The sequence below is a fragment of the Ascaphus truei genome, chromosome 15 (assembly GCF_040206685.1).
Source record: "Ascaphus truei isolate aAscTru1 chromosome 15, aAscTru1.hap1, whole genome shotgun sequence".
In the NCBI taxonomy this organism is placed as follows: Eukaryota; Metazoa; Chordata; class Amphibia; order Anura; family Ascaphidae; genus Ascaphus; species Ascaphus truei.
Window position 1 is genome coordinate 16771549 of NC_134497.1, and position 23019 is coordinate 16794567.

The following is a 23019-nucleotide window of genomic DNA, read 5'->3' on the forward strand; positions in this document are numbered from 1 at the left end:
AGCAGCCCACCCCCCCTCACATGTCAGCAGCCACTCCCCCTCACATGTCAGCAGCCCACCCCCCCTCACATGTCAGCAGCCCACTCCCCCTCACATGTCAGCAGCCCACCCCCCTCACATGTCAGCAGCCCACCCCCCCTCACATGTCAGCAGCCCACCCCCCTCACATGTCAGCAGCCCACCCCCCCTCACATGTCAGCAGCCCACCCCCCCTCACATGTCAGCAGCCCACCCCCCCCTCACGTCAGCAGCCCACCCCCCCTCACATGTCAGCAGCCCACCCCCCCCTCACATGTCAGCAGCCACCCCCCCTCACATGTCAGCAGCCCACCCCCCCCTCACATGTCAGCAGCCCACCCCCCTCACGTCAGCAGCCCACCCCCCCTCACGTCAGCAGCCCACTCCCCCTCACATGTCAGCAGCCCACCCCCCACCTCTGCACCAGCCCGTTTTTCACACCCACCCCCCACCAGGCCACACACACACACACACACACACACACACACACACACACACACACACACACACACACACACACACACACACACACACACACACACACACACACACACACACACACACACACACACACACACACACACACACACACACACACACACACACACACACACACACACACACACACACATCTTTTAGATTAGCACATCCTCTCCCCGGCACTAAGCCCCGCCCCCAGCATGCTCTGACCTCCCCGGCATCCTGCATCCTCCTCATGCTGCTTCTGCCCCCGCGCACTGCAAAACCCGGGGGCGGGGGAGGGGGGGGGGCGGTGGAGGAGGAGGGGGGCGGTAGAGGAGGGGGGGGGGCGGGTAGAGGAGGGGGGGAGGCGGTAGAGGAGGGGGGGGGGCGGTGGAGGCGGGGGGGGGCGGTGGAGGAGGGGGGGGGGGCGGTGGAGGAGGGGGGGGGGGGGCGGTGGAGGAGGGGGGAGGCGGTAGAGGAGGGGGGGGGCGGTAGAGGAGGGGGGGGGGGCGGTAGAGGAGGGGGGGGGGGCGGGTAGAGGAGGGGGGGGGGGCGGTGGGAGGAGGGAGGGGGGGCGGTGGAGGAGGGGGGGGGGGCGGTGGAGGAGGGGGGGGGGGGCGGTGGAGGAGGGGGGGGGGCGGTGGAGGAGGGGGGGGCGGCGGTGGAGGAGGGGGGGGGATGAATCGCCGCCATTTTTTTAAACTTTAAAAAATTTTTTTTTTAAATTTATTTAATTAATTAACTGGCGCCCGGCCGGAGTCACCGCGGGCCACACAGAGAGGCCAGGGGGGGCGCATGCGGCCGCGGCCGTATGTTGTGCAGCCCTGGTCTATGCAATGTTTTAGCATTTTTTCCACACTGGGTTTTTTATTGTATGTGATACTTAGTAAACTTTTTGGTTACTTTGGTATACCTGATTCCCATGCTGTGCTTTTAAAGCTGTGTTAACAGCGAGCATTATCTTATATGGGCTCCATGTAACAATGGTTTTTCAGGCAAAAGGTGACACTGTGTGCTCATTTGCATGTCATTTCCCAGAATCCCTTGCTGCAGTGGAAACACTGTATGCTGGGTAATAATGGTGAAAGGCAGGGTTGCAGACCTGCCCAAGACATGTGAATGTGCTCACAAGTGATCTTTTTATTTATTTCTCTCTCTCCTCTCTCTCTCCTCTCTCTCTCCCCCCCGCCCCCCGTGGTCCCCCACCTTCAGTTGAGAAGGTATATTAAGACTCTCCATAACTAATAATTTGCTAATTTTTGAGGTAGTTTTGAGAACACACACGAAAGAAAGACATGGGAACTCAAATATCTATTATATATATATATGACACAAATCAGAAAAATGGCTACCGCTCACCTAAAGTGTCCTATTTAACTTATGTGCTGGTAATCAAAAGATAGGGTGCATACAGGAAGGGTATGTACTAGAAAACGGTGAAAGGACACAGCAGTGGCCTAAAAGATTCCTATTTGCACTCGCTAAACCAGAAATGCTAGGCTGGGAAAGATTCAATCCTTGGAGTAACCTCCATAGCCATACATAAACAATATTAAAATCACATTTATTTAACATATATACAAGAAATCTTAATAATTAAAATGCCACTATGTGGCTCAAGGGGGGGGGGGGGCGGGCACAGAGAGAAGGATGAGTCGTCAGTGAGTGCTTATAAACTCATCTAGACAATGAGAAACTCCAATTATATTCAGGGCAATGTACACATAATATATACTCCTTCTTGAGCTCTCTACAACAATTCACTGTATGCTAGCAGTTCTGCGAGTACCCTATATACTATAAACGGAAGTCCACAAGGGTAGAGATTGCTGCTGTCTTGGTAATCCCCTATGGGGCTATTTAGTCCTTGTATGGCGTCACCCTATATAATATGCAAATAACAAAGTGTATGCACCCCCAGTTCTGACACTTTGTAAGCATGTATCAGGTATATGGGGTACCGTAATAGTAGTAGTATGTTTTTGCAAGTAGGCTAAATTAAGGCGCGCCGTCCAGTTTGCAGTTACCCGTCAGGGCGTCACTATCATTGACATGGCGCCGCCACTACTTTAAACAAGTGCTTCGCTGTGCCTGGGGGTTGGTGCAGCCTTTTGTGGCTATAAATACCAATGCGCAAATGGTCTACCACAGTATTAGGCTTCTTCTTGTAAGTATACGACCTGATAGTCTCTCAGAGCTGTGTGCTCGCTCTCGATCTCTCTGTGCTCACGGATGACGTCACCGGAAGTGCGTCATCACGTACCGACGTACGTTTCACGCTCGTGGGCGCTTCGTCAGGGCAATGGGAGTGACTATTCTAATCTCCTCCCTGCTTTATGTACTGGAAGGTCGGAGGCGTGTGTCGTCTCTCGTCCAATCCAGTAAGTGTATAACTAGGGGGACAGGTGTATCTGGTCTTCCATGATGGAGTGTAATGATGGTTGTCCACCTAGCGTGTACTCATGTTGCCTTGGCAACTTGTCTGAGTAAAGAATGAGATGCTATGTGTTCTCATATACTGCAGGAGTGGTTTCACATAGTCAGTCTGGCATGTGTTGTGTGATTTCTGTAGTGAACACATATATATATATATTGAAATCGAAAGGTCAGGAAATGGCAGACTCTCAAGGATGATTATACATTTAGCATGCTATGAACCTCTATAAGTGGTAAGTATATGTGTATTTTGATCTTGACCATTTGTCATAGCAGTCCCAAATAAGTATAAATTATGGGGTTATTCATGTTAGATCTCTTTTGGTGTGTCAGTAGTGTAGAAATAATACCCTGACTAATGTCCACCTATAGAGTCAATATGGACGTCTTGAGCTTAAGACTCTATTTAACTAAAACTCCATCCGTGTCTACTGGGCTAGGTGGTAAAGTTATCACATATTCACCCCATAATTTATAATGGTATTGTGGACAACGTGATATCAGTAGTGTAGGAATGATACCCTGACTAATGTCCACCTATAGAGTCAATATGGACGTTCTTGAGCTTAAGACTCTATTTAACTAAAGCTCCAGCCGTATCTACTGAGGTAGGTGGTTTAGTTATCTTACACTCACCCCATGATCAATAGTGGTGATGTTGACATCCTGATATGAGGATTTAACTGTCTCTGTATAGTAAGAGTGTACTTATTTGGGGGAGACCGCTATATGTCAATACGGTCATGCTGGGGGTAAGTACCCCTGCAATTGCCATCCTGCAAATCATCCTTGTTAGCCTAAATATTGTCATCCTCAGATGTTCTGACCTATTCAAGGGTTATATATTTTGCATGCTATGAACCTCTATAAGTGGTAAGTATATGTGTATTTTAATTTTGACCATTTGTCATAGCAGTCCCAAATAAGTATAAATTATGGGGTTATTAATGTTGGATCTCTTTTGGTGTGTCAGTAGTGTAGAAATAATACCCTGACTAATGTCCACCTATAGAGTCAATATGGACGTCTTGAGCTTAAGACTCTATTTAACTAAAACTCCATCCGTGTCTACTGGGCTAGGTGGTAAAGTTATCATAAATTCACCCCATAATTTATAATGGTATTGTGGACAATATGATATCAGTAGTGTAGAAATGATACCCTGACTAATGTCCACCTATAGAGTCAATATGGACGTTCTTGAGCTTAAGACTCTATTTAACTAAAGCTCCAGCCGTATCTACTGAGGTAGGTGGTTTAGTTATCTCACACTCACCCCATGATCTATAGTGGTGATGTTGACATCCTGATATGAGGATTAAACTGTCTCTGTAGAGTAAGAGTGTACTTATTTGGGGGAGACCGCTATATGTCAATACGGTCATGCTGGTGGTAAGTACCCCTGCAGTTGCCATCCTGCAAATCATCCTTGTTAGCCTAAATATTGTCATCCTCAGATGTTCTGACCTATTCATGGGGCAGATGGAAATGTAACCTTATAAAAATGCCGAATAAATATACCCCTCATTGAGACCTCCTGGTTGCAGAGTCTGCAGCGTGAATATCCATTGACACTCACGCTGTATCAGACGTCTATCCCAGTTACCCTTTCGGGGACCCCAGGGTAGGTGTTCAATCCCGCAGAAGGTGAGGAATTTGGGGTCACCGTTATGCTCACCTAGTACGTGACGGGCGACGGGGGTGTCTTTTTTATTCCTTATAGACCCCAGATGTTCTAGGACCCTTACTTTTAGGGCCCGATGTGTCTTTCCTACGTAGCGTGCGCCACATCTACACGTAATGAGGTATATAACCCCTTCAGACAGACAGTTAATATGGTTCTTGATGATGTAGGCACTGCTTAGTGGTTGTGGAATGGTTTTAGTTACCTTCATATATGGGCAGGCCTTGCACCGGCCACACGGGTACGACCCTGTGGGTATCCTGTCTCCCAGCCATGTTCGAGGTTTAGTTTCTCTGTAGTGACTGTGCACTATATATATATGACAATATTCTGTTTTACAATACTCTGATACTGTTTAAATATCGACCTAATGCCTCTTCTTACCGTATCTCTTTTATTCACCACTGAGAATTCCTAATAGTTTCTAACGCCCCTCCTAGTTTCTAACACCCCTTTAAGTTTCTAACTGCCCCCTAGTTTCTGACGACCCTCCTACATAGCAAAGTGTCAACATCTCCATTCGCTCTGGCCAAGAAAAGAAAACGTTGCTTGCAGAAATGAAATAGCCATCAAATGTCACAAATGTCATCTTTAACATGTCAGTCCCATACGATATGTGTGTTACCTTCGCTAATCTCTTGGGGTGTGGCGTCTAACACTTGCCATCCATCGTAGGCTGAGCCCAAGTCAAATCTCTGGAACCAGCTCTCATTCCAAACATGGTAATTCCTGCCGATCAGAAAACACCAAACAAAAGCTGGAATCAGGAGGTTTCCGGACATTATTCACACAATTAAATATTAATTACAAGTGAAGGGAAATGGACATCCTTAAACTCATCCCTACAGTGCAGGAGCGGCCAACTCCATTCCTCAAGGGCCACCAGCGTTTCAGGATATCCCTGCTTTTGCATATGTGGCTCAATCAGTGGCTTAATCATTGATTGAGCCAGCTGTGCTGAAGCAGGGAAATCCTTAAAATCGTACCTGTTGCTGGCCCTTGAGGACTGGAGTTGGCTGCTCCTGCTATAGGGTATGGACAAGTGCTAAATATTTTAGGACACGCAGAAAAAGTGCCATGCAAAATAACTGTCAAACCATTGCACGATAACTCTTCATTAATGATGCTAATATGATAATATATTCAGCGTGGACGACTGTACCACATGGTGTCTTTGCTCATGCTTTTTCCAGAGCTGTCATAAATACTGTCAACGGTGAGGTTGGCGTCTTTGTCGTGAGCTGATGCGAAGTTTGTGATCGTCCGGGTTGGGATTCCTAGACACCGGAGCACTGTACAAAGTAAGAGAAATCGGTATCACACAAAGGAATCCCAAGGACTTGTCCTCCCTACCGTCTCACACATGGAATTATCGGCTGTTATCGCTATGGCAGACCAGTTCTATTCCAGCCTATGGACATCTGGAAGGGAGGAAATACTTAAAGGGAGCTCATAGGATGGTACGTTTAAGTATTTATAATACGGGACGCTGAAATCCAGTATGAAAGGTTGACGTCATGCCGAGTTATTTGCAAACGCTGCGAGCTGAACGGTACCTCCCGCGTGTTCGCTATGTTCTTTGGTTTTTATCTCTCTGCTTGGCCAGCTGGGGAAAGACGCACACTGAATAACACGCTTCGGTAGGAGAAAGAGTAACGCCTGTAGGGGCTGGTGTCCTAACTTCATTATTTAAATTATTAGTAAGGCGACATGTATCGAAAAAATCTATGATGTTTTTACAGTATGGCTGATTTCATTACAGTCATTTTAAATTCAGGCATTTCACGTCAAGATGCTGAAATACGGGATAATAATCCGTCCCGACAGACCTTTCTGGGACAATGGCACAAGTCAATGAGATAAGGGACAGTCCTGTATATATGGGACGTCTGGAGACCCTAGGAGCACGTGACCCGGGGACACAGAAAGATGATGTCCAGATATGTCCACTTAATCACCGGATCCCCTCTTTTCATAGTAGGGAATTTGTTTACTGTATCTCCTCTCTCTGAATATCCGCTTGGACGCTGTGTGTACTGTGACGTGGGCAGCCCTGAGTTGGAATCCTCGCTTAGGGGGTTTCAACAGAAAGTGAATTAAACACCCATGCATTTTACCCTGGCAAACAGAGGTGTTATATATTTTTGTGTGGGTCATTGTGCACTGAGGCTAAAAGTATGTGAAGAGCTGTATACATTCCAGTCTTTTCTTTATACCGACTATTTCTCTTTCACCAAGTGAACCTGCGTCATTTTCATGAAAAGTCTCCGTCCTTAATGTGATTATTTCCAAATAAAACGGTTGCGTGATTTAAATCACCTGTGCACATGACGCCAGCGAACACCCAACATTGGCCGTATTTCACTGGTTTATAACCACCCCGGTGCCACTTTTTAAGGATTTCCACACTTCCACGCCAGTTTGTGGGCTCAACACCACCCCACAATTTTCCAGACCACTTTCCTTCCAACACCCCTTCATCATCAGAGCTGTTTATCTGGGGAGACAGCGCAATCAGTTGTTGGTTTTATTGAAGATTATACTTAATGCAAATCTGAATTGTGTGTGTACCTTCCTGCTTTGGATGGAACTGTGTTGGTTCTGGGACGTATATCTCCTATAGATTAATACTGCTGGGCTCAATCTGAATGTGCCTTGCCTCCTTAAGGTGTGACCGGTCTTATTACATTGATTATGATTAGGAGTGGGTTGAAAGGTTAAGGGTTGGAACAATCCAAAGTCTGATATTTGCAGCCACTTCCAGTACCTGCGTATGTGACATACGTGTTTTAACTACACTCCTGCGAAATGAGGCCACGTGCGTTACATTAGAAAGGCACATTAACAAACAGCTACTGAAACATTGACCTTTAGGAAGTACTGACCATGGCACTGACGACTCTGCCCACGTAGATAGGATCATTCCTCTGGGAGCAGTCCAGCGCTGGGTCTTCCTGATGGTTTAAACTCATATCCAAGAGAATAAGGCAGATATCCAAAATGCCTTCTTCAAACTGGAAAGCAATTACATGGTGTATTACAATGCATCTCCAGAACGGCTCTGTTTATGGTCTTGATTGTTAAAGCCCAAGAGGTCATCCTCAGTGGAAGGGCTGATGTCCTGTGCCTAGCGTGTGTTGAGTAGAGGTGCTCTAAGATAATTGTGCTTACCTGTCCATAGTTCCATCCGTCCTCATTAATACTCTCCACGATCCCATAGTAAAGGATGCCACTGTCATTTAAAACATACTCCTGTCTCTCGTCTTCATCCTCCATAAAGACGACATCATCTAGAAATGCACAGCACACACGGTCAGACTTTTTGGTAACGCTCCTCACATAGCCTTGTGGATAATAGCAGTAAACAAGTCATCTTGCCTAAAGTGAAGACTGACCACTAATCCTCTGGTGGGATCCATATATCTGAGCATCAAGTCTGTGCGGAATCGAAGCAAAACTGGTTTTTTTTTCAGATTATTAGGGTCAAAATATTCTGAGTTGCTGCCTTGTGAGGGCAAGGAAAATATGAATGGTTTACCCAAAATGAAGTCACCTGTCCAGTTTCATATCCACGACCTCTCTACAAGACTCTTTATGTCAAAACTTTACAAAAATAGTCACCAAAAACAAGTCTTGTTAATCATGTAATGTTTACCCTAAATCACATACTTTTACATTTGTATTGTATTTGTAAATATGGTGTGTGAAAAAAACAATTCAAGGTTATGCCAAAGTTATAGTTCGGTGTACCTGTTGCCCAAGGGTTAAACAGCAGTATGAACTCCTGTAATTTATAATATGCGTCCTTCTTTTTGGAAGAGATCTCAACGCCCAGCTTGTAACGACCAATAACCGCGTCCGCCGGGCTGGTGATCACGACATTCAAGTCGTTAGAGGAGCTGGAATCTGCAACGGCTGTCCAAGAGGCCCCGTCTCCAGAGCTGGAGAGCTCAAAGACGACCAGCGTGTTGTCATAGTCTTGAGGTGATGGCCCTACGGGATAGGAATAGCACAATGGATGTGGACATAAGGCAAACATACAGCTGGAATAACGTGACACGCTGCGTGGGGGGTCATGTAAGGTCGTGGAATGTCACCTGTTTCTGCAATGAATTCAATCTTGTCGGCTTTCTGGACGGGCCTGTTGAAGGTCAACGTGACTGCAAAGGTCTGCCCTCGTCTCAATATCAGATCGCTGCTGTAGTAGTAATTCGTGCTGTGCTCCTCCATGTTTGCAGTCTCTTCCATACTGTAGGTCTTTAATTTTAAGGCTTCGAAGGAAGTATGTTGTTAAAAAGTGGAGAAATACAAAACCTTAACACTTCCTTATCTTGCATTCTTTTTCACATACATTGATATCACCTGAAGTAGGGGGATCCCAACTCCAGTCCTCAAGACCCCCAACAGGTCACGTTTTAAGGATATCCCAGCTTCAGCACAGGTGTCTCCACCTGTGCTGAAGCAGGGATTTATTGAGCCACTTGTGCTAAAGCAGGGGCTGACTGAGCCGATTGTGCTCAAGTAGTGAGTGATTGAGCCACCTGTGGTGAAGCAGAGCTTGATTTAGCCCCATGTGCTGAAGCAGGGGCTGATTGAGCTACCTGTGCTGAAGCTGGGACTGATTGAGCAACTTGTGCTGAAGCAGGGATATCCTTAAAACCTGACCTGTTGAGGTGTCTTGAGAAACACTGGCCTAAAGGCATTGAAAAATGTGTATTACACTAATGGTTTTTTTTGTAATTAGATAAAAGATGAGATTTGTTGTTGGTTAATGGAAAAAGGAAGCAAACTTTATATACAGTAAGAACAAAAAGACCCTACTTATTCAGTATGATTGTGTGTGGGTTGGAATTTGAACAAAGCGTATGGAAATCAAGTCAGACGCAGATTTTGATAGGAGGAGCAGAGCAGATTCTGCATGCAGGTATCCAAAGGCGGATTGGGCACATACAAATTCATGTGGATGCTAGGTAACTTGCCATCGATTTCCGTCTTGTGGCTTTTCAATTAAATTCGATCATGAATATTACAATATTTGAATCTGTGCACGAATATGCTAAGCTCCTCCCACACATATGCTAAGCTCCTCTGACACATACACCAAGTTTCTCTAACGCATACACTAAGCCCCTCCCAAGCATACACTAAGCCTCTCCCAAGCATACACTAAGCCCTCCCATGCATACACTAAGCCCCTCCAAAGCATATACAAAGCCCCTCCCATGCATACACTAAGCCCCTCCCATGCATTCACTAAGCCCCTCCCAAGCATACACTAAGCCCCTCCCAAGCATACACTAAGCCCCCATGCATACACTAAGCTCCACTCATGTATATACACTAAGCCCCTCCCATGCATACACTAAGCCCCTTCCAAGCATACATGAAGCCCCTCCCATGCATACACTAAGCTCCTCTCATGCATACCGTAAGCCCCTCCCATGCATACACTAAACCCCTCTCAAGCATACACCAAATTCCCCCCATGCATACACTAAGCCCCTCCCACACATTCACTAACCCCCTCCCATACACACAACAAGATTCTCCAATGCATACACTAAGCCCCTCCCATGCATACACTTACCCCCTCCCATGCATACACTTACCCCCTCCAATTCATACACTAAGCCCCTCCCATGCATAGGCGAAACACCTACCATGCATACACAAAGCCCCTCCCATGCATACACTTACCCCCTCCAATTCATACACTAAGCCCCTCCCACGCATACACAAAACATCTCCCATGCATACACAAAGCCCTCCAATTCATACACTACGCCCCTCCCACGCATACACAAAGCACCTCCCACGCATACACAAAGCACCTCCCATGCATACACAAAGCCCCTCCCATATATACACATGCCCCCCTCCCATGCATACACAAAGCCCCTCCCATACATACACAAAGCCCCTCCCATATATACACATGCCCCCCTCCCATGCATACACAAAGCCCCTCCCATATATACACATGCCCCCTCCCATGCATACACAAAGCCCCTCCCATATATACACATGCCCCCTCCCATGCATACACAAAGCCCCTCCCATATATACACATGCCCCCCTCCCATGCATACACAAAGCCCCTCCCATATATACACATGCCCCCCTCCCATGCATACACAAAGCCCCTCCCATATATACACATGCCCCCCTCCCATACATACACATGCCCCCCTCCCACGCATGCACCAAGCTTCTCTCTCAAATTTGAAGTTCAGCAAAAAATGTGCCCATCTTTAGTAAAGATATAATGCTTTAGTACAGACCTTATAATTAAACTGATCCCGCACTGCACTCCTAATATAGTACTAAACCCGATGGGTTACTGTATAAAAGACTCTACACTCCTAATATAATACTAATCTCGATGGGTTACTATAGAAGAGACACTGTACTCCTAATATAATGCTAATCCAGATGGGTTACTGTATTAGAGGCACTGCACTCCTAATATTGTACTAATCTCGATGGGTTACTATATTAGAGGCACTGCACTCCTAATAAAATAATAATCCCTAATATAATACTAATCCTGATGGGTTACTGTATAAGAGACGCTGCACTCCTAATATACAGAAACCCATTGAGATTAGTATTATATTAGGAATGCAGTGTCTCTAATACAGTAACCCATTGAGATTAGTATTATTTTAGGAGTGCAGCGTCTCTAATACAGTAACCCATCGAAATTAGTATTATTGTAAGAGTACAGTGCCTCATACAGTACCAAACTTGATGGGTTACTGTATGAGACACTGCACTCCTAATATAATACTAATCTTGATGGGTTACTATATAAGGGGCACTGCACTCCTAATATAATACTAATCTCAATTGGTTACGGTATAAGAGATGCTGCACTCCTAATATAACACTATTCCCGATGGGTTACTGTATTAGAAACACGGCAGTCCTAATATAACACTATGCCCGATGGGTTACTGTATTAGAGACACTGCAGTCCTAATATAACACTATTCCCGATGGGTTACTGTATAAGAGACACTGCAGTCCTAATATAATACTAATCCCGATGGGTTACTGTATAAGAGACACTGCACTCATAATATAATACTAATCCCGATGGGTTACTGTATAAGAGACACTGCAGTCCTAATATAACACTATTCCCAATGGGTTACTGTATAAGAGACACTGCAGTCCTAATATAATACTATTCCCGATGGGTTACTGTATAAGAGACACTGCAGTCCTAATATAATACTAATCCCGATGGGTTACTGTATAAGAGACACTGCACTCATAATATAATACTAATCCCGATGGGTTACTGTATAAGAGACACTGCAGTCCTAATATAACACTATTCCCAATGGGTTACTGTATAAGAGACACTGCAGTCCTAATATAATACTAATCCCGATGGGTTACTGTATAAGAGACACTGCAGTCCTAATATAACACTAATCCCGATGGGTTACTGTATAAGAGACACTGCACTCATAATATAATACTAATCCCGATGGGTTACTGTATAAGAGACACTGCAGTCCTAATATAACACTATTCCCAATGGGTTACTGTATAAGAGACACTGCAGTCCTAATATAATACTATTCCCGATGGGTTACTGTATAAGAGACACTGCAGTCCTAATATAATACTAATCCCGATGGGTTACTGTATAAGAGACACTGCACTCATAATATAATACTAATCCCGATGGGTTACAGTATAAGAGACACTGCAGTCCTAATATAACACTATTCCCAATGGGTTACTGTATAAGAGACACTGCAGTCCTAATATAATACTATTCCCGATGGGTTACTGTATAAGAGACACTGCAGTCCTAATATAACACTATTCCCGATGGGTTACTGTATAAGAGACACTGCAGTCCTAATATAATACTAATCCCGATGGGTTACTGTATAAGAGACACTGCAGTCCTAATATAACACTAATCCCGATGGGTTACTGTATAAGAAACACTGCACTCCTAATATAATACCAATCCCGATGGGTTACTGTATAAGAGACACTGCAGTCCTAATATAACACTATTCCCAATGGGTTACTGTATAAGAGACACTGCAGTCCTAATATAATACTATTCCCGATGGGTTACTGTATAAGAGACACTGCAGTCCTAATATAATACTAATCCCGATGGGTTACTGTATAAGAGACACTGCACTCATAATATAATACTAATCCCGATGGGTTACTGTATAAGAGACACTGCAGTCCTAATATAACACTATTCCCAATGGGTTACTGTATAAGAGACACTGCAGTCCTAATATAATACTATTCCCGATGGGTTACTGTATAAGAGACACTGCAGTCCTAATATAATACTAATCCCGATGGGTTACTGTATAAGAGACACTGCACTCATAATATAATACTAATCCCGATGGGTTACTGTATAAGAGACACTGCAGTCCTAATATAACACTATTCCCAATGGGTTACTGTATAAGAGACACTGCAGTCCTAATATAATACTAATCCCGATGGGTTACTGTATAAGAGACACTGCAGTCCTAATATAACACTAATCCCGATGGGTTACTGTATAAGAGACACTGCACTCATAATATAATACTAATCCCGATGGGTTACTGTATAAGAGACACTGCAGTCCTAATATAACACTATTCCCAATGGGTTACTGTATAAGAGACACTGCAGTCCTAATATAATACTATTCCCGATGGGTTACTGTATAAGAGACACTGCAGTCCAAATATAATACTAATCCCGATGGGTTACTGTATAAGAGACACTGCACTCATAATATAATACTAATCCCGATGGGTTACAGTATAAGAGACACTGCAGTCCTAATATAACACTATTCCCAATGGGTTACTGTATAAGAGACACTGCAGTCCTAATATAATACTATTCCCGATGGGTTACTGTATAAGAGACACTGCAGTCCTAATATAACACTATTCCCGATGGGTTACTGTATAAGAGACACTGCAGTCCTAATATAATACTAATCCCGATGGGTTACTGTATAAGAGACACTGCAGTCCTAATATAACACTAATCCCGATGGGTTACTGTATAAGAAACACTGCACTCCTAATATAATACCAATCCCGATGGGTTACTGTATAAGAGACACTGCAGTCCTAATATAACACTATTCCCAATGGGTTACTGTATAAGAGACACTGCAGTCCTAATATAATACTATTCCCGATGGGTTACTGTATAAGAGACACTGCAGTCCTAATATAATACTAATCCCGATGGGTTACTGTATAAGAGACACTGCACTCATAATATAATACTAATCCCGATGGGTTACTGTATAAGAGACACTGCAGTCCTAATATAACACTATTCCCAATGGGTTACTGTATAAGAGACACTGCAGTCCTAATATAATACTAATCCCGATGGGTTACTGTATAAGAGACACTGCAGTCCTAATATAACACTAATCCCGATGGGTTACTGTATAAGAGACACTGCAGTCCTAATATAATACTAATCCCGATGGGTTACTGTATAAGAGACACTGCAGTCCTAATATAATACTAATCCCGATGGGTTACTGTATAAGAGACACTGCACTCATAATATAATACTAATCCCGATGGGTTACTGTATAAGAAACACTGCACTCATAATATAATACTAATCCCGATGGGTTACTGTATAAGAAACACTGCACTCCTAATATAATACCAATCCCAATGGGTTGCTCTGTTCGAGACGCTGCAGTCCTTTCCACAGCCTGTAATTATGGCTAACGTTTTAACCTTAGGTAACATCATATTATCTTACTTTACTGTGTATCTGTGATGGGAGGGGTTAACCAGGCTCTCAAATAAAGGTTAAGCCCATTTTGGTTACCCCTGATCCGTGTATAAGGGTCCAAGAGAGTTAGCTCTTGGGCCCAATAACATTGTATCTTTCCAATGTATTGTATGCAATAAAACTATATTTTTGTGCTTTTCCCTTCCCGGGCATGTTAGCGAGCAGGGATTGCTAGGGTTGAGTTTCAAGGGGGGTTATGCGGAGGATCCGTTGACAGAATGTGCCTAGAAGGTTGGGGTCCAGAGTTACCGGGTCCCCAATAAATGTACCCGGGAATCATGCCTGATTCTCGGATACATTTGGCACATTGTCCCGGCAATACCTCCCCTTGAAAAAGCAAGCGCGACTCACCACTGGGGTACCCTGCTTCAGCACAGCCCGGAAAGGAGAATGAGGCACAGGGATAAATATATATTTATGTAGCTGAGGGAATCCCTAGGTTAAGGAGTTACCCCAGATAGTGCCCAGGTGACCCACAACCAGTATAGGGTTTGTGGGTGCCCCAACCATATATATGGTTGAGGGGGGACTCTGAAAGTTCAGTCTGAGTATGTGTCTGTATGAACTGCCTTACTCACCTGTAGATGAGGCTATAATTGGATACAGACTTCAGATCAGTGCCTCTGGGCTTAAGGACATACTTTATGTGTCCCCTTGCAAGCAGCATTTTGCAGTTTGTTAGAGCGATCAGGTTGTTTAAATCCATCTGTGCCCAGGACATACTTGAAAACGAGAGGTAACTCTCAATGTATTACTTCCTGGTAAAATATTTTATAAATAAAAAATAAATACATAATCTGACTCTACACATTCCATAGCAGGTTGAAACACTGCCCATATTGCAACACTACAAAGTGAGACATCAATTCTGTTATATTCTAAGAGGCATACTAAAGAGCTATGATTGAGGCTTTAAGCTATAGCTAAGACTATTTAATATCTAACAGACATGTGTTTGAGTAATAATTAAACAACAAGGAGGCTATAACTGGATACGGACTACAGATCCATGCCTCGAGGTGTAAGAACATACGTGATATGCCTCAAGATAAACTGTCTTTGTTGCAGCTTTCACACAAAGCTCAGAAGCTTGACTACTGATAGTTTCAGAGCATTGGCGCTTTAAAAATGAATTCAAAGTATTAACCTATGCCAGTTCAATAGCAGCGCTCCACGGGAAGCCCAAAGCATCTGCAGAGGAGAGTATATCCAAGTCTGCAGACTTCAGGCCTGAGAGGCAGTGCTACCAGAGCAATCAGACTGGGCACATCAGGCCAGATTGTCCAGAGCGGTCCTGCTCTAGCCATTCCACTCAGAGGCAACGCACTCCAGCTGCCAACCCGATTGCCTTTGTGGGACTGGTACTCACAGTGGAGCAGTGTGCTGCCATCCAGCAAGCATAGCGGTGTACCCTGGCAACGATTTCTACCCCCTCCGCAAGTACAGTAACACAGCAGTGGAGGCAGATGGGCATCAAGTTGCAGCTGTCGGGCTGCCTTCCAACGATGTGAGGATGAAGCATTTGCAGCCAGTGACCATCGGAGCTCCCCAGGCAGCTGGCCTGATCGACTCCGGTGTCACTGTTAACCTGGTGCGACCTGATATTCTAAATCCAGGGGATCTGCTCCCTGGCACAGGGATGCAGGTAACCATGCCAGACAGGGGACCAAGATGGGTTCAATCAAGATCGCCCGGGTGTTCCTTGACTGGGGTGCAGGTCGAGGTATGAGGGGTGTAGCTGTTTTGCCTGTTTTGCCTGGTTTGGGTACTGAGGTGCTACTCGGAAACAACCCAGGGCACATCATCTGCTCCTTTGCGGATGATGCTGCTCCAGTAGCAGCCATCACCAGAAGTGAAAGCAGGGCACTTGCCCAGGCTGGGGCAACGCTCCCCAGCTACAGAATGGATGTCCTGCGAGAGGCTGTATCCCAAGGTAGAGCAGATAACAGCTGTGCAGCAGCTCAGGCAAAGATATAGCCAGCAGTCCCCAAAGATTTGTTTCTTCATCCAGGGATCCCAGACAATTGACAGGCAATTGGCCTGAGGGTCCCCTGCAACAAGGTACCCCCAGGGCACCGGTACCAATGGACGGGGATGCCGGTGAAGGTACATGGAGAGGATCCACAGTTGGGCAGTTGCCCAGGCAGAGGTGCAGTCGGCAGCGCTGCCCACCAAGGTGGTTTATGCTCCCTGAACAAACAAAAATAAACTGTGCGCTACTATCTAACTCCTACTTATAACTAATTAAAGTGCAGTGACTAAACCATATCTAGACTATATAAACCACAATACCAAGTGAATAAGTGATTATATAATAAATTAAATCATAACCGTGTGGTTGATAAGGGCGTCTGCTGCTATAAACATTGGGGGTGGCTCAGCACCCCACACACTCTAGGAAATGGAAACAAAAAGAAAACAGCGCACAACGCCAAATAGTGAAGCAAGTAAAAAATGTATTACAATAATATTGGGGTATAAAATCTGCGTACATCAAATAAGGAATACATAAGCATTTAGTGTATATAACACTTGTTACCACTCCAGGATTGTAGACAGGGGAGTCAGCTTTATCTGCAGGAGCCTCTGTGGTGGTTGTGGGGCACAGGATCCCTCATACACTCTTTGTCCAGCTGGAAGCTGCTTTCAGGGGAGTTCCTTAGCAGCAGTCTGGCTCAACTGCAGGTTCAAGCACTCACTGAAACAAAGTCTCAGGCGGCAGTATGCCTCTTCCAGGGGTTTTTCTTCTTTTCTTACAATCCTCCGTTTGCAGCAGTGACAGGGCAGTTCAGAGCCGATGGAGAGGCTCAGCAGACACTTCCGCAATTGCATGCACCTGCACGGCGTGCCACGATGTCGCTCCGTCACGTGATGTAGCGGGGTGACGTCACAGCTCCCGTGGCAATAAGGAGGGAGCAGAAGAAAGTCCTTCAGAGTCTCTACAGCGGCGCAATAACCGCTTCAATCAGCAAAAAAACCCCAAATGGTATTGAATACAATGCAGATACAGGGGATAATAAAAAACAATAAATTGGCATAAACTAAATACATCCAACGCGTTTCGTACATCTAAGTACTTCTTCAGGGAATAATTTTTGGCCATTACCCAGAGGTCTTAAATACCTCTCAGAGATGTCTCATTGGTCTGACTATTAAAGTTAGACCAATCATCTGAGCCATGGTCAAAGTGATAGGGAAGATATACTATTACTTTTAAAACAAAAACTTTATTGACAAAACCTAAAAACACGAATCGACAAATAACTAACCTATAATCTAGCCTACCATAAATATATAAAACCTTGCTGGAATGAAAAGAAACACAGTATTAGTATATAAAAAAGTTAAAATAGACATTTTTTTAATCCTTTACATATATATATAAAAAAGATTAGCTAAAAATACAACAGGATAAAGTGCAGCAGGGAGAAGGGAAATAGAGTAAAAATAGAGTGATAGCATGTCCCACGGGTCTATTATGGATATGGGCTAATGATTAAAGTTTAATACAGTGCCCAAATATCCACATCCTCATTAAGCCCCTTGGGGGACATGGTATCCAACTTATGTATCCAATAAGTCTCCTTGGAGGATAATGTTTTAACTCTATCCCCCCCTCTTCTATTGACTGGAATAAATTGAATCCCCTTAAAAGTAAGACTAGAAGGGTCTTTACCATGGTGTAATAAAAAGTGTCTTGAAACACTATGTTTTTCAAACCCAATTTTAATGTTCCAGGAACATGTCAGGAACATTAAAATTGGGTTTGAAAAACATAGTGTTTCAAGACACTTTTTATTACACCATGGTAAAGACCCTTCTAGTCTTACTTTTAAGGGGATTCAATTTATTCCAGTCAATAGAAGAGGGGGGGATAGAGTTAAAACATTATCCTCCAAGGAGACTTATTGGATACATAAGTTGGATACCATGTCCCCCAAGGGGCTTAATGAGGATGTGGATATTTGGGCACTGTATTAAACTTTAATCATTAGCCCATATCCATAATAGACCCGTGGGACATGCTATCACTCTCTTTTTACTCTATTTCCCTTCTCCCTGCTGCACTTTATCCTGTTGTATTTTTAGCTAATCTTTTTTATATATATATGTAAAGGATTAAAAAATGTCTATTTTAACTTTTTTATATACTAATACTGTGTTTCTTTTTATTCCAGCAAGGTTTTATATATTTATGGTAGGCTAGATTATAGGTTAGTTATTTGTCGATTGGTGTTTTTAGGTTTTGTCAATAAAGTTTTTGTTTTAAAAGTAATAGTATATCTTCCCTATCACTTTGACCATGGCTCAGATGATTGGTCTAACTTTAATAGTCAGACCAATGAGACATCTCTGAGAGGTATTTAAGACCTCTGGGTAATGGCCAAAAATTATTCCCTGAAGAAGTACTTAGATGTACGAAACGCGTTGGATGTATTTAGTTTATGCCAATTTATTGTTTTTTATTATCCCCTGTATCTGCATTGTATTCAATACCATTTGGGGTTTTTTTGCTGATTGAAGCGGTTATTGCGCCGCTGTAGAGACTCTGAAGGACTTTCTTCTGCTCCCTCCTTATTGCCACGGGAGCTGTGACATCACCCCGCTACATCACGTGACGGAGCGACATCGTGGCACGCCGTGCAGGTGCATGCAATTGCGGAAGTGTCTGCTGAGCCTCTCCATCGGCTCTGAACTGCCCTGTCACTGCTGCAAACGGAGGATTGTAAGAAAAGAAGAAAAACCCCTGGAAGAGGCATACTGCCGCCTGAGACTTTGTTTCAGTGAGTGCTTGAACCTGCAGTTGAGCCAGACTGCTGCTAAGGAACTCCCCTGAAAGCAGCTTCCAGCTGGACAAAGAGTGTATGAGGGATCCTGTGCCCCACAACCACCACAGAGGCTCCTGCAGATAAAGCTGATTCCCCTGTCTACAATCCTGGAGTGGTAACAAGTGTTATATACACTAAATGCTTATGTATTCCTTATTTGATGTACGCAGATTTTATACCCCAATATTATTGTAATACATTTTTTACTTTCGGTTTATGCTCCCTACCTTTTGGAGTCTACCCCACAGATCATCGCTCCTCTACCTTTGGAGCCCCCACATGCAGAGGACCTCAAAGGGACCGGCAGGTAAGTCAGACCATGCCCGACCAGTGTACCCATGTATGTGATGTTCCCCATTGGGACGTTTGCTCAGACTATGTGACAGACAGGGAACAATCGGAGCTCAGTGTGCTATACCGGGAGGGGGTGCGGGCAGATGCCGATCTGCTTTCGGACCCGGGTATGCGTTCTGTCTGGGTCTCAGACCCAGGAGCTCCGGCTAGTGCAGAGGCAGCAAGGGACCAGTTAGTGGTTCCTTGGAAGTGTAGAGAAGGCTCTGTGGAGCAAGGGGGGGGGGGGGCAGCTCCCCAGCTGGCAGCTCCCCTGTGGGAGTGGAAGTTTTTTGCTACTCCTGGGCAATACCCTGATGGCCGTGGACTATGGAGAGGGCAAGGACTATCCCCATGCTGAAGGACTGTACCAGCCAGAAGGACTCTGTCCTACCCCAAGAACCTCAACTGTTTCACGACAATATTATTTGAATATTTTAATGATCTTTGATTTAAAGATTTAATTACCTCCTATTTATACAGTACTTGTCCTGTCTTGTACATGGGCAATGCTTAAAAATAAAAACACGTTGGTGTAGCACAATAACATGCGGTATTAATTAACACTGCAATATTGATGTTCTTGTGTCTGATAAGATACCGAGCAATCAGGTTTCTCCACTGATCCAGATTCGTGTAGATTTTCTGACAACGAGGAAAAAGAGAAAATAGAATATTCCTGCCCTGGCAGCCCAGGTTGTAATACCCCAGAATTACCCCATAGCAGGGGGCTCAACCCCAGTCATTAAGCTTCCCCCAACAGGTTAGTTTTGCAGGATATCCCTGCTTCAGCACAGGTGGCTCAATCAGTCCCAGATTCCGCACAGGTGGCTAGATCAGTCCCTGCCTCAGCACAGGTGGCTCAATAAATCCCTTCTTCAGTACAGATGGCTCAATAAGTCCCAGCTTCAGCACAGGGGGCTCAATCAGTATCTGCTTCATCACAGGTGGCTCAATAAGTCCCAGCTTCAGCACAGGTGGCTCAATCAGGCCTAGCTTCAGTACAGGTGACTCAATCAGTCCCTGCTTCAGCACGGGTGGCTCAATGATTCCCTGCTTCAGCACAGGTGGCTTAATCAGTGTCTGCTTCAGCATAGGTGGCCCAATAAGTCCCTGCTTCAGGACAGGTGGCTCAATCAGTCCCAGCTGCAGCACAGGTGACTCAATGAGTCCCTGCTTCAGTACAGGTGGTTCAATCAGAGGCTCAGTCAAAGACTGAGCCTCTGATTGAGCCACCTGTGCTGAAGCTGGGATATCTTGAAAACCTGACCTATTGGGGAGGAGGGTGGGCTTGAGGTCTGGAGTTGAGTACCTCTCACGGTGTGCCAGTGAATACCATCGCCTCTTTCTCTATGTCACGCTCTAAACCACTCAAGATGTTCAAACCAGCCAAGCGTGGATGCAGGGCAGGCGTCTAGTGACCGCCAAGAGACGCTCGCCGGGCATTCTTCCGTTAGTATTGGGTGTCAGAAAAAAACGCTTTCATACTTAAATCCCCAAATCTTCTTTTCTCAACATGAGTCCCTCTAAAGGCAACACTAAAGGTTAACCCACGGTATACTGCCCTGACCTGGAGGATATTCCTTCCCTATCCTGACATGAGTATAAATTGTACGTTTGGCAGTGATAAACCAGAAGAAGGAGCGCGGAGAAAACGCCTCTGTTAGGTATACATTTTCATATAGACATTTAATAAAACATCAAACACTTGCAATTTAAAATATAATGATGGGCATCACTGTCGTCCTTCCCCCATGTCACCAGATGGTAAGTACTGCACGGACCCCGGATCACCACTTTGGTCCGTCTCGGTGCTCCGATCTCTTAGGGGCACCAAACAGCCACCTTTCCTGAGGCAGCAAAACTGCGTGCCCAAGGGCGCACCACGGGTCACACAGATCTGGCGCGAGCTGCCGCTTAGCTAGAGCGGCCCTCTTGCGATTCAAACAGTGAGAAGGGTCAGTTTTGCGGCATTCTGGCGGGCTTTTAGACCACGTCCAGCCCTTGGACACCGAACCTGCCTAATTCCTCTACGCGTTTCGCGTTTCACACACTTCGTCAGGAGGTAGTACACTGCATGCTGGGAGCTATCTTTTATTTCGATAGGTGACCTCCCGTTGGTTTATGCTAATAAATGAACCGTGCATTGATTGGACATATTTATTAGCATAAGCCAATGCTGTTTGAATCGCAAGAGTGCCGCTCTAACAAAGCGGCAGCTCTAGCGAGATCAGTGTATAGAGATAAATCTATCTATAGAATATCCTTGCATGGAAACCCAATGCTGGTGTCTGTGCGAGTGCTGTGAATTTTTTTACAGCCTTTTACGCTTTGAGACAGTGTCATCCAAAATAATCTCAGAGGATTTCAAACGGCCTACTCTTTGTGGATCCAGTGGTATCAGCCCCTGACTCCAGGTACGGTGACATCATCCATGCTGAGAGATTTATCTCTATATGCTCAATTTTAATCTCTCCCTTGTGTGTACACACTCTCTCTCTCTCTCTCTCTCTCTCTCTCTCTCTCTCTCTCTCTCTCTCTCTCTATATATATATATATACATGCATTTTTTGTTCTATTATTTAAATTTTGGTATCTTTAGTTAGACTGAAATACAGAAAACATAAGCAACATAAACATTTATTTTTAGCCGTTTGCCAATCTGTTTTAGTAGTTTTAACTAAAGATCAGGTATAGCAAACATCACATAGTTAATGTTACCCCAGCAACAAGTGTTTGCCACATATCTGCGGTGCTCACAATCAGAGAGCAAGAGAAAGATATACAGGAGGATGTAGACTGAGATGAAACCCTGCAGTGTTATTGTGGTGGCATCTTCCAGTCATGCCACTGACCTCCAAGAACAGCAGAAACCAATAATCACAGTGACTAAGAACTGGATCCACTGGAGCATCATAAACCTGGATGTTAAATGAACCATTGAATGGCCAAAGCTTTCGGCACAGAAATGTTCCATTGGACTCACCTGCCATGGTCTTTGAGGTCCGTCTGAGGTGCTTTTGGCTGGCAGCTTGTTGTTGAAATGAAAACACAAGATTCCTTCTCCTTAATCTATAGTGACGTTGACTTATTTACTAACAATGGGTACAAACAATTTGAGTTCAACACCCCTGCTTGCCATTTGTGGTTGAGCCTGGGTGTGCCTTTGGGAGGAGGACATGTTACCCTAGTTTTATTTATCTTGTTGGTCTAGTAATTATGTCAACGTATACGTTTTTTTCTTTTGTTCCAAGCGTTATATGATTTTATTTGGATTATTACCTGTTCGGCCGGTAATGTGGGTTTCAGGAATGTCTGCAGGAGGTTGAGCTAAGGTAATTTGTAGTGAATCATCTTTATAAGATCAGCCAACCAGAGTACCAGTTCCATGTGGTTTGAAGGGAGACTTTGTAAGCTAGTCCATAAGTAGGGGAGAAA

General features: G+C 44.7%; 1 protein-coding gene across 1 annotated transcript in view; it reads right to left on the minus strand.

Annotated features, from left to right (window-relative positions):
* LOC142466609 (protein-glutamine gamma-glutamyltransferase E-like) overlaps window positions 1-22723 on the minus strand; it is a 47431-nt gene extending 24708 nt beyond the window's left edge. Inside the window, exons 1-7 of the mRNA XM_075571823.1 lie at window positions 22568-22723; window positions 8698-8871; window positions 8351-8593; window positions 7772-7890; window positions 7486-7614; window positions 6920-7097; window positions 5763-5892 (exon numbers count right to left, since the gene is read on the minus strand). Coding sequence (XP_075427938.1) covers window positions 5763-5892; window positions 6920-7097; window positions 7486-7614; window positions 7772-7890; window positions 8351-8593; window positions 8698-8871; window positions 22568-22574 — 980 coding nt within the window. The 5' untranslated portion in view covers window positions 22575-22723. The remainder of the gene's footprint in view (window positions 1-5762; window positions 5893-6919; window positions 7098-7485; window positions 7615-7771; window positions 7891-8350; window positions 8594-8697; window positions 8872-22567) is intronic.
* Window positions 22724-23019: the final 296 nt, after the last annotated feature.